The following is a 16,563-nucleotide window of genomic DNA, read 5'->3' as shown; positions in this document are numbered from 1 at the left end:
TATTGTCGCTTTACATGGGTAGGAGGAAATCATTCTTTTAACGTTTATAAGCAAAACAAGGATGATTGTGAGCAATGCGCATGGAACATATTTGAGAGTGGACCTTGTATGGTTTATCCGAAACACTGTTATGCGTGGAGAGATTAAAAGGAATAGCTTATCAACATGTACTTTTTAATTTTTTTTAGTGAAAATTAAATAGTCATATAATAAAATAATTGAGGGTATTCTATGGAAGAAATACCTTGATGTGTTGTATTATTTTCATCCCTTTTCAACAATTCTTTTTTTTATTTTCTTTATGTTTATTTAACCAATTCATAAAATATAGGTTTAATGTCTCCGTAGGTCCCTATTTTGGTCATGAATTTCAAATAGGTCCTCTTTATTTTCGGCGTATCAATTGAGTCCTTATTTTTGTAAAATTGAATCAATTACAGGCCTGCCGTTAAATTGGACAAACGGCCGTTACAGTATTGATTAGGTGGCATGGTTTAATCAGACGTGGCATTTAAAATGATTTTTGTGGGTGGGGAATGTATTTATGTAATGAAATTGAACATAAACCACCTCAGATGAACACTGAATCATCCGATGAACACTGAAAATTCCATTATATTCTTTCTATTCAAGGTTACAAGATGTGATGAAATTGAACATAAACCACCTCAGATGAAAAGGAAGAAGAAAAAAAAACAACTCACAGTTTACAACAATAATCCATGGCAAAGTCAAAAGTGCTGAAGAACAAACTCATAGCACCGTACACGATTTATTGTGGATTGGGAATTGATGTTAAGCAAAACATACAAAGAAAAATCAAGAACCACAAAAAAGGGTCCAAGAAAAAGAAAAGAAAAAAAAAGGAGAAATCCCGAGTGTGAGTATCCAACCCCCTTTTGAAAGGATCATTCTGCTTTTTAGTTTCCTAATATGTGTGTACATATTGATTGTATCAGTACTACCAGCGAGCTAAGAGCTAACCCCTTTCTTTTCCTATGGCGTTTGAATACTCACCCCTGAAAGTGAAATAGAGATAGAGAGAATCTATTAAGTTGGAAGGCGGAAAGAAGCACTGGCTAAGACTTGAATGGAGATGGGGCAAGTGTACTAGCATATGAGTTTCCAGCTTTTGAATTAAGGTTTGTCAAACCCTAAGCTGCTACTTAGAAAGGGGGCGTAGCGGGTAAGGCAAAAGAAAAGGTGTCCGCCTAGACTACTGCCACTTGACTTTAGGATAAGGTTTTTGATTCTCTGACAACATACTCCATTGTTTCCACAAACAGATTCAAGCTTCTGATCGGTGGCACATAAAGGGTCAGAGGAACTGTGGAGAAAGCCACTGTGAAGAACAGCTGCAACATTTCTTCTTCTTTTTCTAATTCTTTTATGACCCACTTGGAGAAAGCTTGCAAAGGTGGAAGCTTTGGATTTAGGAAGAAAAAGGGTCTTTTGGATTTGGATTTGGATTCGGGTTTTGTTTGAGTTTCTGAAATTTTTGTGAATGGTGTTAGAGAAGAAGAAAGAAAGACTTTGAGTAATAAGACGTGGCATTTAAAACGATTTTAAAAAATGTGTTTCGAAACATTAAATGTCATTTAAATGCCACGTAACTGCACTCAATCATGCCACCTAACCAATACTGTAACGGCCGTTTGTCCAATTTAACGGCAGGCCTGTAATTGATTCAATTTTACAAAAATAAGGACTCAATTGATACGCCGAAAATAAAGAGGACCTATTTGAAATTCATGACCAAAATAGGGACCTACGGAGACATTAAACCTAAAATATACATACTTAAATGGCCCCGTCAAAAACATTTATGGTTGACAAAAGAAAAAAAAAAGATAAAATGACAGAATCAAAAACCAAATTTATTCCATTAACTTCTTTAACATCTCATTCACACATACATTACAATCATATTAATTTGTTAAAGCTAACCAACACGGTGCAACACCATGAAATGAAAGAGAGAGTTTATTACATACATGAAACAGTATAATCATTCATTTCAGAAACTAATTTCAATTCTTCCACTAATTAATATATTCAGATACATTATAAGGGATTTTTTATTTCTTGTAATTAATGTATTTCTTTAAATAATAATAGTTGTATTTATTTCTTTGAGCTCTATTTATGAGCCATCTAATAAAGTTCTTATGTTTTAATTATTTGTTTTAAGCATAATTACTTTTGTAGTAATTATTTAAAACGTTATTAGAAATTTTAATGTTCAAGATTTTATATTAATAGTATAACTACTAGAAAAAATCAATCAAATTAAATTTGTAAAATAATTTACATACGGATTTATTCGTATGTAATTATATCTACAAATTTATTTACATGTAATTATCTATGGATTTATCTGTAGGTAACGTTACCTACAATTATTTTACTTGCAGATTTTTGTTTGCAAATAATTCGTAGGTAATGGTGTATTATCTACAAATTTTTGTTGTAACTAATTGATTTTTTTCTTGTATTGAACTACATGCTCCACCACAAGTTCCATAAGCTTTAAAATTAAACCTAAAGAGACCTTAGTCTCATTCTGAACACTAACCACTTTAGGATGATAATTGTATTTTTTTTTTAAAGAATTTTCTTCCCAACCGAAATGACATTTATATCTTATTGTAACAGTTTAAAAATGGATAGATCATGACAAAAAAATTTACAATTTGAACAAAATAAGGACAATTTGTCACATTTTTAATATCAACCATAAATGCAAATTTTAGTCTTTTAAACAAAATTTGATTAATAAATCAACATCAATAAAACACGTGCAAAGAAACATCGAAACTTGTCTTTGATTCATTTGTCTCAAACACCAACCCCTTATCTCATTTGTCACTCGTGTATTTAGTTGATTAATTAAAAATGTCAACTTACCTACAATATTAAACCTCTTTTTTTAATTTTATAAAATTCGTGTAATTAGAAAATTTATAATAGTACTTTAAAAATAGTATATTTATGTATCAGAAAAAATTAAAATAAAAAGTCAAACCATAATCGTAAAATAGATATCAACAAAAATATACTTGGACGACTTTATATATATATATCCACTAACTCATGCACTTAAAGGTTATATAGTAAGAAGTTATTAAGAAAGGATGGTCTCAATCTCCAAAATTGCGTTACTACTTTCTTTACTTTTAACAATACTTTTTTCTTTACAACTGAAAGGGAGTGAAGATGAAATTGCACCTTCCGAAGTGGAGAAAGGGCTTATTCCTAACAAAGTAAACGTTGCAATATCCAATTTCTTGCTTTCCAAGGATTTGACTGTTCATTGCAAAGACAAACACAATGATCTTGGAACTCACATATTGAAGTATGGGGAAACATATGATTTTGGTTTTAGACCAAATATCTTTTGGAAGGTTACTTTGTATTTTTGTCGCTTTACATGGGTAGGAGCAACCCATTCTTTTGACGTTTATAAACAAGATAGGGATGAATGTGATCAATGTGTATGGAACATATTAGAGAGTGGACCTTGTAAGGTTTATCCCAAGCATAACCAATGTTATGTGTGGAAAGACTAGAAGGAGTACCTTATCAACACGTACTTTTTAATTTTCTTTCGAATGAGAAAATTAAATAGTACTATAATAAAATAATTGATGATATTGTACACTAAAGAAATACCTTGTGTGGTCCTATTATTTTCATTCCTTTTTTTTCTTATTTTCTTTATGTTTGTCTAACCAATTCATAAAACACTCATTGTTGACAAAAGAAATAGAAAAAAATAGTTGTTTCTAAAGATCAAGAGAAAATGAGAGAATCAAGAACCAAATTTATTCCATTATCTTCTTCAACATTTCAAACAGACATACAACACAATCATATTAATTTCTTAAAGATAACTCTGCGACATCAGTTTATTACATGCATGAATTGGATAACTGAAAAAACTATCGTAATGTAATAGCAGACGTGTGAAAGTTTATAATAATACCTAATATGATTTTATTTAGATAAACAAATTGGAAAGGGAACTCCACATGAACTAGCAACCCTTCTGGAACCAGGAAAGTTTAAGTAATTCTTGAAACTAGGGTTTTGGAGGTAACCACAGAGACATTGTATCTGTTCCCTCAGTTTCTGGCAGCAAGCAGTTGTTGGTAGAGATGACGAAGTTATTGCCCCCAAACAAGGACTCAGCTCCACAAGACTACATGTCACGCCTTCTGCCGTCGGAGCCACCTCCATCGCCACCACTGCCACCACCATTATTGCAAAAACAAACAGCTTCTTCATCTCTTTCTCTCACTTCTTCAATCTGTTATGTGTTCACACTCTAACATGGATGCTTTTTATGATCCATGGATTGGACTCAAAGTAAATAAACATACTAAATATTATCACAAACCAGTCTGAGCCTTCACACGTAACCTCCGCTAAAGATGTGGACAATTCCACATAGGTCACTTTCTAAATATCTAATAATTGAAAGGCTAACGTATAAATTAAAATTAAGATCAATTTAAACTGTATATATTTATAAATTTTATCTTATAAATTAATTTGGCAAAAGTTAAGTTAAATTATTTCATATGTTATTGGAACTTTATCTTAATAAATAATTTTATTTAATATGTATTAAGAATTTTAGTTTTATGAGTTTGAATGTAGTAAACAATTTTATTTAATGTGTATGAAAAAAATGAGTTTTAGTATGAGTTTGAATGTAGAAAAAGTGTGTTGAGGAAGTAATGTGTCTTATGAATGTTAATTTTGAAAGATTAATTTTGGAAGTCCTATATTTGTAAGTCATTGTTTCTCCTACGAGAGAATCTGTGTGGAGGAAAAAGTTGGCATGGCATTCAATTATTGGAATTTCGTGTTTAGTACTCATTTTTCACTCCTCTTATTAATAGAATTCAGAAGTTTGTGGTTTCTTCTTGGGCAGTGGAAGATTCGTTCTTCTTGGGCAATGGAAGATTCATGAAATGAATGCAAAATCCTCAAAAACGAAACTAGATTTGGTATGTATGTGATGTATGAAATAAAATTTATATTTATAACTATCTAAACTCTAAACTTCAAAACTTAAAAATTTTGTTTGTATTATCTTTTGAAGCCACACCAAGTAAAGATTTTTTACTCTTCTTTATTTTTTTATTTGTTAATATTTTTATGTATTGTTTTGAAACTATTTTATATTTTATGTTATTTATTGTCTTATGAACTTTGAAATTAAAATTATTTTTAATTATATTTTTGTGAATATGAATAAGTTTGTATAACTAGCGAGATTTACAGAGACGTATATAGAATCTATTAAAATTGAACTCATTTAAAATGCAAATTATAAGGACGCAATTTCTTTTAACAGGATTATTGCCAGTGTCGATTTAAATAGACAAACTTAAATATCCAACTCTGATAATCATATCTATCTAAATATTTATCAAATATTTTGTTTATAAAAAATAAAAATTACACAAAAAAAGTGATATTATAAAAAAATTAATATAAAAAAGACACGTCGTATTTTTTAATTTAAATAAAAACTAAAAATTATAATTATATAGTATTCAACTTATAGTATCAAATAAAGTAAAAAGATTTAAATAATTTAAAAGAAGAATATATATATAAAGATAGAAATAAGATGAATATACAGGTATGCAAACCTAATCGATCTAAATATTCTTATCAACACTTATGGCTTGAATGAATTATCACATTACGTTGCAAGGAAAATATCTACATTTTGCTATGATGTGCTCGATTTAACAATGGCTTCATCACAAGTAAGGAAAATTCAAACCGAAAACCTCTTTCTGGGATAACATTCTTAAACTCTTCACTCACCCATTCGAGGAACGTAATCACATCAACCAGAGATTCTGTCACAAAATTTTGCCATTATCAAACCCCAATTCAAACTTCTACACAATCTATACCTATTGACGTTTCAACACTACTTTTACAGATTTCAAACTACATTAAGGAATTCCAACATACGAAATGAAGAACGACTTTTCCTTTTTTACTTTGGAATTTTTATTTTTTTTTTGAACTTTTCCAACTTTAATCTCAGCATCACAAAGTTAATCTTACAAGTTTTACTACTGATTCGTCTAACTTGAGCCGAATCTTTCATAAATGTCTATTGCTTTATTAATATAGATTTCAAAAAGATATAAATTAAACAAAAATTTTATATATATTGTTGAAATTTTATTTAAGAACACAACTTAAATAGATTTTCTGTAACGTGTATCATCATTATCCTTAAGAATTTATCTACCTACCGTGTATGTATAAATTTACTAAGGTATAATAGAAATGTCTTTATATTAAGGAATTTAGAACTAGAGATCAAAACTCTTTTAAAGAATAAATATAAAGTGAGGATCGAATATAAAGAAAAGAGAAAATAAAAGTGAGAGTGAAAGAACATATATGTGTTCTTTTTGGATGTGAGAAAGAACATTTATTTATAGGAATAGTTATTTATAGGAATAGGAAGGGTATAGGTGAGTGAAAATAAAAATATCTCATAGTGAAGGAGAAAAGTCCAATAAATATATATATATATATATATATATATATATATATATATATATATATATATATATATATATATGAATGTAAAAATGTATATAACAACAACTTCAAACAAATTTGGAAGGTTTTCTTGTATGTAAGACCAAGGATTACCAATACTTGTTGTGTGCGATCAATTGCTCTTTTCAAGGGTTCTTTCCTTCGTTGTTCAGTTTGTTCGATGGGTTCATTATTTGTCTAAGATATTCTAACGCTAATGTCAGTATTTAGTATATGTAGAATTCAATATACAGTAGATTCAAAAGTAATAAATGTCTTACCTTTAGTCGTACATCAAATTGAAGGGTGATTCTCTTGTTGTGCTATGTGGTGTGTATCGATATGTCCATAGGATTCCTGGAAGTTGTTCAGCCCAATTCCCTTTAGCATTTCTCACCTTTCATTTTATTTTTGTAGCAGTCACCTTGTTGGCTACCTCTGCCTGACTGTTTTTCTAAGAGTGTTCACGGAGTTAGTGATATGTTTTATGCCTAACCCTTCATAAAATTCTTTTAATTTTTTGTGTGTAAAATGCTGACCGTTGACAATAATTATCATCTTTGATAGACCGAATCGATATATCAACTAAGTTTACGTTAAATAATGAAACATGATTTCGTTATGCAAACTTTTGTAAGTTTTACTTTTTATTAGGATAGAAAAATTTAAAAATCTTTTGAGACTCAATGGATTACATTTTCAATTATTTCATTTCTTAAATGTTTTCTGTAGATAAGTTAATTTAGTTTATTGAATTTTAATTAAAATTTTAAAAAAAAACTAGACAAATAAAAATAAAGAATTTGAAATTTTAAGCAAAAAATATAAGTTAGTTCCATTAAAAGAGTTTCAAAAGAATTGATTGAAAGATGTTGATAGATATTAGTAATTGATAAATAAAAAATAATCATCAATGTTAATGTTAGATAAAAGAAACTCTTAATAATATTGGTGAGGAAAACATTTTAATCAACATTATTAATTGACAAGATGACAAAATGTGTTTGATATAAAATAAAATTTACTAATGATATGTGAAAAAAAAAACTTTAACCAACATTAAATTTGAAAAACATTAGTTTACATTGATAAAAAATAATATTGATAATGATGATAAAAAAAATAATCTTACTCGATTTTAGGAGAATTTCACTTACATTAATTGAAATAATAATGTTGATTCTATGATATGCATATCTTGGTTGAGTCATTGATTTTTCAATTGAAGTGGGTTGAAATTGACTCAACGAAATTACCTAAGACCATATAAAAAAAGATGGTATGAATAAAAAAATATAAATACTAGACGACAGAACGTTTGAAAAATCTTTTAGGTCAAATTGAAACTATCTAGTAATCAAATCATCTTTACAAATTCTTAAAATTTTAATTTTAATTTAAAATGTTGTATACAAACAACTTATTTTATCATAAACATTTGTCTAAATTATATACAAAATGTAATATACCTTAAAAAGTTTATCACTCAAATAAGAAAAATCAATTTTTAATTAGTAAAACAAGAATCTCACTAAAAAGTCAAACCATAAACCAATTAGATATCAAACAAAAGTATAGTTGGAGGACTTTATATATCCACCTAACTCATACACTTAAAGGTTATTGTAAGAAGTTATTGAGAAAGGATGGTCTCAATCTCCAAAATTGCGTTATTACTTTCTTTACTTTTAACAACACTTTTTTCTTTGCAATTGAAAGGGAGTGAAGATGAAGTTGTGCCTTCCGAAGTGGACAATTGGCTTAGTTTCAAAGTATATGTTGCAATATCCAATTTCTTGGTTTCGAAGAATTTGACCGTTCATTGCAAAGACAAACACCATGATCTTGGAAGTCACATATTGAAGTATGGGGAAACATACGGTTTTGGTTTTATACCTAATTTGTTTTGGAGGGTTACTTTGTACTTTTGTCGCTTTACATGGGAAGGAGCAAGCCATTCTTTTGACGTTTATAATCAAAAGAAGAATGATTGTGAAGAATGCGTATGGAACATATTAGAGAATGGACCTTGTAAGGTTGATCGCAAGCATAACCAATGTTATGCGTGGAAAGACTAGAAAGAGGTACTTATCAATATGTACTTTTTAGTTTTCTTTCTAATGGGAAAATTAAATAGTAATATAATAAAATAATTGAGAGTATTCTACAAAAGAAATATCTTGTGTGGTTTTATTATTTTCTTTCCCTTTCTACTTTTCTTTTTCTTATTTTTTTTTTATGTTTTTATCTAATCAATTCATAAGAGACGTGTCCTTTGTTTCTTCACTTTCTTATTTTTTTTAATAGAGTATTGATCTCATGAATTAAAATCTATATTGTATTTATTAAATATATCATTCTATTTGTTATCATACCATTATTTTAATAAGTAATATTATTTAATATGTATCAAGAATTTTAGTTTTAGTATGAGTTTGAATATAGTAAATAATCTTATTTAATATGTATTAAGAAATTCGGTTTTAGTATGAGTTTGAATGTAGAAAAAGTGTGTTGAGGAACTTATCTAATGAATGTTAATTTTGGTAGTACTATATTTGTAAGTGATTGTTTCTTGTTGGACAATCCGTGTGTAAGGAAGGAGGAAAAAGTTGGCATAACAATTATTGGAATTTCGTGTTTAGTACACAACTTTTTCAAGAAATTCGTGGTTTCTTCTTAGGAAGTGGAAGATTCGATTCGTGAAATAATGAATGCAAAATCCTCAAAAACGAAATAAGTTTTGGTATGTATGTGATGCATGCCACACTGTTCTCACTGTTTTTCATCTTTTTTTCCTCCATTTTTCCTTTCTTACTCCTCCTTCTTCATTTTCGCTGGTCAAGCAATTTTGGTATTTTAAAATTTGTTTTCCATGTTTATAGATTTCGAATAATATTTGATGCGATTAAAATGTGCTTTTGGAGGAAAGAATTGGTTGATCAGTTAAGTTGGGTTTGAGAATTTGGATTTAGAAATGTGAGACTCCTCGTCGAAAATGGGTTTTCATCGAATTTCGAAATCCAATATAATCGGATCGATTTTTGACATTCGATACAGTCCTTTCGCGTTTAAAAACCGATTCAGTTATTTGATTTTCTTTTCTATTTTAATGATTTAATTTTATATAAATTTTATGTTTAAATTATTTGCATTTTTAAATTTTATGTGATTATAAAAAACAAAAACTAAAGCTAAAATTTAACATTTATAATAAATTTAACATTTACAATTAAATTATACAAGTAATTCAATATTTACAAATTATCTATTAAACATAATAAAACTAAATTAAATATTTAAAAATTATCTAATTAAACATTATAAAATAATGTAATAAACTTATCATATAATTAAACATTCAAAAACCGAAATCAAATATGAAAATCCAAAAATTACAACATGGAATACTGAAATTCGATTATTTCCTTATTGATTTTCGAAATCTAATAAAGATAGGATCGAATTTTGGTATCTGATGTTATGATTTTCAGATTTCTTTATCTGATTCATGTTTTTTACTTTAAACGCAATTTCTTCTTCCTCTTCTTCGGATGTCGAGATCCGATGTGCCCTTTATGCATATCGAAATCTAATAAACGAAAATCGAATTTTGATATCCGATCAAATTTCTATATCTGATTCCTTATTCATTGGATTTCCATATTCGTCTACGAAATACGTGTTTACTAGTAAATTCATGCACCTGTTTTGACACAAGAATCTTTAAAAAAAACTCCTTTATCTTACATGCCAACCACCAACACAACACCACCACCTTTAGATGCCTCGAATCACACCACCTTCAGTTGCCCTTAACACGAACAAGCTCAACAAAAATCTCTCTCAATCTCTCTGAAGGTCCACTAAATGAAGGAAGGAGAAGAAATGAAATGGAATGAAGGCACGACAATGAATTCAATCTACTTCAATCAATGCATCACTGAATTCCTCTACCATTTTGGTCAAAATAATTTATTGAGCAATGACCTCATTAATTAAGAGGGCATTTATGAAAATTGGGAGTGTAAGATAAAACCCTTGAAGATGCAGGGTGAAACGCCCTGGAAAACGTTAACCATGATCTTTCAGGCATGGGATCTTTTATGGGCTTTAGCCCAATATCCCAACCATGATCTTGTACAATGACGTTCTTTCTGCACCTTTATTACTACTAACCACACCTCCATACTAATGAAAAAGAGGCTGAAGTATTCTCCCAAAATACAACATATTATTACTATACCATCATTCCTTTCATTTAAATATTATTGAAAAAACTCTCGTGTTTTCATATATCTTAAAAGAAAAATGTTTAACCACATTTATATATTCCTATAACTGCCATCATTAATTGAAAATTGAAAAGCGTGCCAATTTAAATGATACTTAATTCATCTTGACCAGTTGACGCCAAAGTCCTAAACTGTTCATAGGCCTTCTCTCAAAGTGGCCCCGTCAAAAACACTCATTGTTGACAAAAGAAAATAAATAGTTGTTTCTAAAGAACAAGATAAAATGAGAGAATCAAAAACCAAATTTATTCCATTATCTTCTTCAACCTCTCATTCACACATACAACACAATCATATTAATTTCTTAAAGCTAACGCTGCGACATCAGTTTATTACATGCATGAATTGGATAACTGAAAAAGCTATCGTAATGTGTGAAAGTTTATAATACTACTTAATATGAGTTTATTTAGATAAACAAATTGGAAAGCGTACTCCACATGAACTAGCAACCCTTCTGGAACCAGGAGAGTTTACGTAATTCTTGAAACTAGGGTTTTTGAGATAACCACACAGACATGGCATCTGTTCCCTCAGTTTCTGGCAGCAAGCAGTTGTTGGTGGAGATGACGAAGTTATTGCAGCCAAACAAGGACTCAGCTCCACAGGGCTACAAGTCACACCCTCTGCCGTCGGAGCCACCTCCATCGCCACCACTGCCACCACCACTATTGCAAAAACAAACACCTTCTTCATCTCTTTCTCACTTCTTCAATCTGTTATGTGATCACACTCTAACATGCATGGTTTTTATGGTCCATTGAGAGGACTGAAAGGTAAATAACCATACTAAATATTTATGACAACAGTCTCAGTCTTCGCACAGAACCTCTGCTAAAGATGTGGTGGAGTAACTTTCAAAATATTTAGTAAATGAAAGTCTGACATACAAATTAAAAATAAGATGAATTTAATATATATATATATATATATATATATATATATATATATATATATATAATTTTATGAAATTAAATTAAATTTAAAAATTTATTTTTTAAAAATAGATCCGCCGGTCCATAAATTGGCGGCATAACCGGCCAACCTCATATGAGTTGCTGTTTATCCGGATGACGAACGACAAAGTTGCAAAATCATGGTGATACGGACGTCCAGTCTATCACGTCCGATCCCTCCCGATGTTGAGCGGAAGGATAGCGTGGTTAGACCATTACGATTATGCGGACGTCCAGTCTCTTTGATGCCCGGTCCGAATCAGTATAGTCATAATGACTTGTTAGCTTTTAATAAAACAATGGGTGAATCATGAATACACAGAAAATTAATAAGTCCATCAGCATTAACTTCATTGAATAAAAGTTGAACTTATCAACTTACTATCATTTATGATCCACCATAGATTATATTATTTTAATAAAAACAGATATGCCACTATATCAAATGAATGTTTAGTTAGACTCATCAACATGTCAATATATCGTTATTTTTTTAATTATGGCACAAACAAGTTTTCTTCTCTTCATCCTTGAAGTCACACTAACTAAAGTTTTATTACTCTTCTTTATTTTATTTTTATTTGTTAATATTTTATATGTATTGTTTTGAAACTATTTTATATTTTATGTAATTTATTGTCTAATGAACTTTGAAATTAAAATTTTTGTTTAAATTTATTTTATTTTAAAAGCACTTAAGTTATGTTTGAAGCATATTAAAAAAAAATTAATTATATTTTTGTGAATATGAATAAGTTTATATAACTAGCGAGATTTATACTCTTTCTTTCACTTTAATTTTTACATTTCATTTGGACAAATTTAAATAATACTAACAAATATGAGTTTATTTATCCTACTATAGTAAGTTAACTAACTATAAAAACTATAAAGTATAATTATGTAACCTCTTGGTGTAATTATGGCTTGAATCAATTGTAACTATAAACTATAAAGTATCTATATTTTGCTATGATGTGGTCGAATTAACAATGGCTTCATCACAAGTAAGGAAAATTCAAACAGAAAACCTCTTTCTGGGATAACATTCTTAAACTCTTCACGCACCCATGTTTCAACGTTCGAGGAACGTAATCACGTCAACCATAGATTCTGTCACAAAATGTTGCCATTATCAAACCCCATTTTAAACTTCTACACAATCTACCTATTGACGTTTCAACACTACTTTTACAGATTTCAAACTACATTAAGGAATTCCAACACATAATAAATCAAGAACGACTTCTTTTTTTACTTTCCAAAAAAAAAAAAACTTTTGAACTTTTCCAACTTTAATTTCAGCATACACAACGTTAATCTTACAAGTTTTACTACCGATTCGTTTCAATGTTACGAGCCATTAACTTTTAATTATTTTTGTTGGATTATAACTTGAGTCGAATCTTTCACAAATGTTTGCTTTATTAATATAGATTTTAAAAAGATATAAATTAAACAATATATATATATATATATATATATATATATATATATATATATATATTTGAAAATTTTGATAAGAACACAACTTAAATAAATTTATTGACACGTGCATGATTATTGTCTTCAAAGATTTATCTATGTAAATCTTCTAAGATACAATAGGAGTGTCTCTATATTGAAAAATTCAAAACTAGCAAGATTTTTTTTTAAAAGAGTAAATATAAACTAAGGATAGAAGATAAAGAGAAGAGAAAATAAAAGGGAAACTGAAAGAAGAGATATATGTATTGTCTTCTTTTATGTGAGAAAGAACACCTATTTATAGGGATAGGAGGATATAGATGAGTTAAAAAAGAAAAATATCATGCGAAGAAGAAAAGTCCAATGTTCACAACCACCACCATAGTTTGCATGACAAGACGTGCAACGTTAAAAAAAATTGATTGTAACAATTTTCTTGTTGCTTAAAAAAATAAAAAGATTTATGTAGTTTTTATACTTTGTTTGCACCTACATAAGCTATATTCTTTAACAATATATTGATTATCACAACTATATATATATAATTGAATGTAAAAATATATATAAGAATGACTTCAAACTAATATGGAAGTTATTCTTGTATGTAGGACAAAAGATACACTAAAACTTCATATGTGTGGTCAATTTCTCTTGTCAATGTTTAATCTTCTTCTTCAAGATTATTTCCTTCATCGTTTATTTTTTTCGATCAATCGGTTATTTGTCTAAGGTATTCCAACACTAAAGTCAATGTTTAGTATATGCATAATTCAATAAATACTGTAGATTCAAAAGTAATAAATGTCTTACCTTTAAGCGTATGTCAAGTTGAAGGGTGATTCTCCTGTAGTGTTGTGTGGTATGCATCGATATGCCTATATGATTTCTAAAAGTTTTTTGACCCAATTCCCTTTAATATTTCCCAACCTTTATTTTATTTTTGTAGTCATCACCTTGTTGATTGCCTCTACTTGATTATTTGTCTAAAAGTGTTTCATCGAACTAATAAAATGTTTTAAGCTTAGGCCTTGATAAAATTTCTTTAATCTTTTGTTTGTAAACTATTGACCATTGATAATAATTATCATTTTGGCATATCAAACCGACATATCAACTAAGTTTACTTTAAAGAATGAAACATGATTTCCTTATGCAACTTTTATAAGTTTTACTTTTTATTAGGATATAAAAATTTAAAAATCTTTATGAGATTCAATGGTTTACATTTTCAATTATTTCATTTTTTAAAATGTTTTTTGTGGATAAGTTAATTTAGTTTATTGAACTTTAATTACAATTTGTTTTTTTAAAAAAGAACTAGACAAATAAAAAAAAGGAATTTGAAATTTTAAGCGAAAAATATAATTTAGTTCCATTTAAAGAGTTTCAACAACATTGATTGAAAGATGTTGATAGATATTTGTAATTGTTAAAAAAAAACATCAATGTTAATGTTAGATAAAAGAAACTCTTATCAATATTGGTGAGGAAAACATTTTAATCAACATTATTAAATTTACATGATAACAAAATGTGTTTGATATAAAATAAAATTCACAAATGATGTGTGACAATAAAAACTTTAACCAACATTAAATTTGAAAAAACATTAGTTTACATTTTAACGAGATTTATATATTCTTTGATAAACGAAACCAAAAATAATGTAGATACTAAAAATATATTTAACTATTTTTAAAAAATATATATATTCCTAAAAGTGTTTAACGACGTTTATATATTCCTGTCATCTGTAATTGAAAATGGAAAACTTTGACCAGTTGACGCCAACGTCATGAACTGTTCATAGACCTTTTCAAAGTGGCCCCGTAAAAAACACTCATTGTTTGACAAGAGAAAGAAATAGTTGTTTCTAAAGAAGAAGATAAAACGATAGAATCAAGAACCAAATTTATTCCATTGTCTTCTTCAACATCTCATTCACACATATAACACAATCGTATTAATTTCTTAAAGCTAACCAGCACGCTGCAACACCATGAAACAGATTGTTTATTACATACATGAATTGGATCACTGAAAAAACTACCGAGATATCATCGCAGAGATGTAAAAGTTGGTAGTAATACTTAACATGATTTTATTTAGATTAACAAGTTGGGAAGGGAATCCCACATGAAGTAGCAACCCTTCTGGAACCAGGAGAGTTTACGTAATTCTTGAGACTAGGGTTTTGGAGGTAACCACAGAGGCATGGCCTCTGTTCCCTGACTTTCTGGCAGCAAACAGTTGATGGTGGAGATGACGAAGTTATTGCCCCCAAACAAGGACTCAGCTCCACAGGGCTACACGTCACACCCTCTGCCGTCGGAGCCACCTCCATCGCCACCACTGCCACCACCACAACTGCAAAAACAAACACCTTCTTCATCTCTTTCTCTCACTTCTTCAATCTGTTATGTGCTCACACTCTAACATGGATGCTGTTTTTGTACTCCATGGACTGGACTCAAAGGTAAATAAACATACAAAATATTTATGGCAACCACTCTCAGTCTTCACACGCAACTCTGCTAAAGATGTGGACAATTCGACATGCTGAGACCACTTTCAAAATATCCAATAATTGGAAGTCGCACGTGTAAACTAATATATATATATATATATATAAACTTTATTTAATAATTCAATTTTTTAAAATAAAATAAAATTTAAAAATTTATTTCTTAAAATATGATTAAAATTTTAATGATATATTTGTGTTGGTTGAATATATCATTTAATTTATTATTAAACTGTCATCTTAATAAATAACATTGTTTAATATGTGTTAAGAATTTTAGTTTTAGTAAGAGTTTGAATGTAGTAAATAATGTTATATAATACGTATCAAGAAATTCAATTTTTTAGTACGAGTATAAATGTAGAAAAAGTGTGTTGAGTAAGTAATGTTTCTAATGAATGTTAAATTTGAAAGATTAATTTTGGTTTGTAAGTCATTGTTTCTTGTACGAGAGAATCCGTGTGGAAGAAAGGAGGAAAAAGTTGGAATTTCGTGTTTAGTACACAACTTTTTCACTCCTCTTATTAATACAATTCATAAGTTTGTGGTTTTTGACGATTCGTGAAATGATGAATGCAAAATCCTCAAAAACGAAAAAAGATTTGGGATGTATGAAATAAAGTTTATATTTATAACTATCTAAACTCCAAATTTTAAAACTTAAATTATGTTTGCATTATCTTTAGAATAAACGAATTTTACTACTAAAAGTTTACTTTTACCCGGATTTAACGTA

The 16,563-nt window shown here is 28.8% G+C and overlaps 2 protein-coding genes and 1 pseudogene across 2 annotated transcripts; all 3 read right to left on the bottom strand.

Annotated features, from left to right (window-relative positions):
- Window positions 1-3,803: 3,803 nt before the first annotated feature.
- LOC148199966 (non-specific lipid-transfer protein 2 pseudogene) lies at window positions 3,804-4,369 on the bottom strand (annotated as a pseudogene).
- Window positions 4,370-11,104: 6,735 nt separating this feature from the next.
- LOC148199965 (non-specific lipid-transfer protein 2-like) lies at window positions 11,105-11,614 on the bottom strand. Its single transcript, XM_088114295.1, has one exon. The coding sequence runs from the start codon at window positions 11,574-11,576 to the stop codon at window positions 11,286-11,288; it is 291 nt and encodes a 96-aa protein (XP_087970421.1). The 5' UTR covers window positions 11,577-11,614; the 3' UTR covers window positions 11,105-11,285.
- Window positions 11,615-15,199: 3,585 nt separating this feature from the next.
- On the bottom strand, window positions 15,200-15,782 carry LOC148199964 (non-specific lipid-transfer protein 2-like). The gene has a single exon (XM_088111996.1). It carries the CDS (start codon window positions 15,693-15,695, stop codon window positions 15,414-15,416), a length of 282 nt encoding a protein of 93 aa, XP_087968122.1. The 5' UTR covers window positions 15,696-15,782; the 3' UTR covers window positions 15,200-15,413.
- Window positions 15,783-16,563: the final 781 nt, after the last annotated feature.

Source organism: Vigna umbellata, chromosome 4 (genome assembly GCF_029865625.1).
Source record: "Vigna umbellata cultivar VRB3 chromosome 4, Vumbellata_1.0, whole genome shotgun sequence".
Taxonomy (NCBI): Eukaryota; Viridiplantae; Streptophyta; class Magnoliopsida; order Fabales; family Fabaceae; genus Vigna; species Vigna umbellata.
The sequence above is the reverse complement of the archived record's forward strand: the minus strand, read 5'-3'. Positions and strand labels throughout refer to the sequence as shown.

What these genes read in the sequence shown, in the direction of transcription:
- LOC148199965 (XM_088114295.1), bottom strand. Translation starts at nt 11,576, where the DNA reads ATGAAGAAGGTGTTTGTTTTTGCAATAGTGGTGGTGGCAGTGGTGGCG.
- LOC148199964 (XM_088111996.1), bottom strand. Translation starts at nt 15,695, where the DNA reads ATGAAGAAGGTGTTTGTTTTTGCAGTTGTGGTGGTGGCAGTGGTGGCG.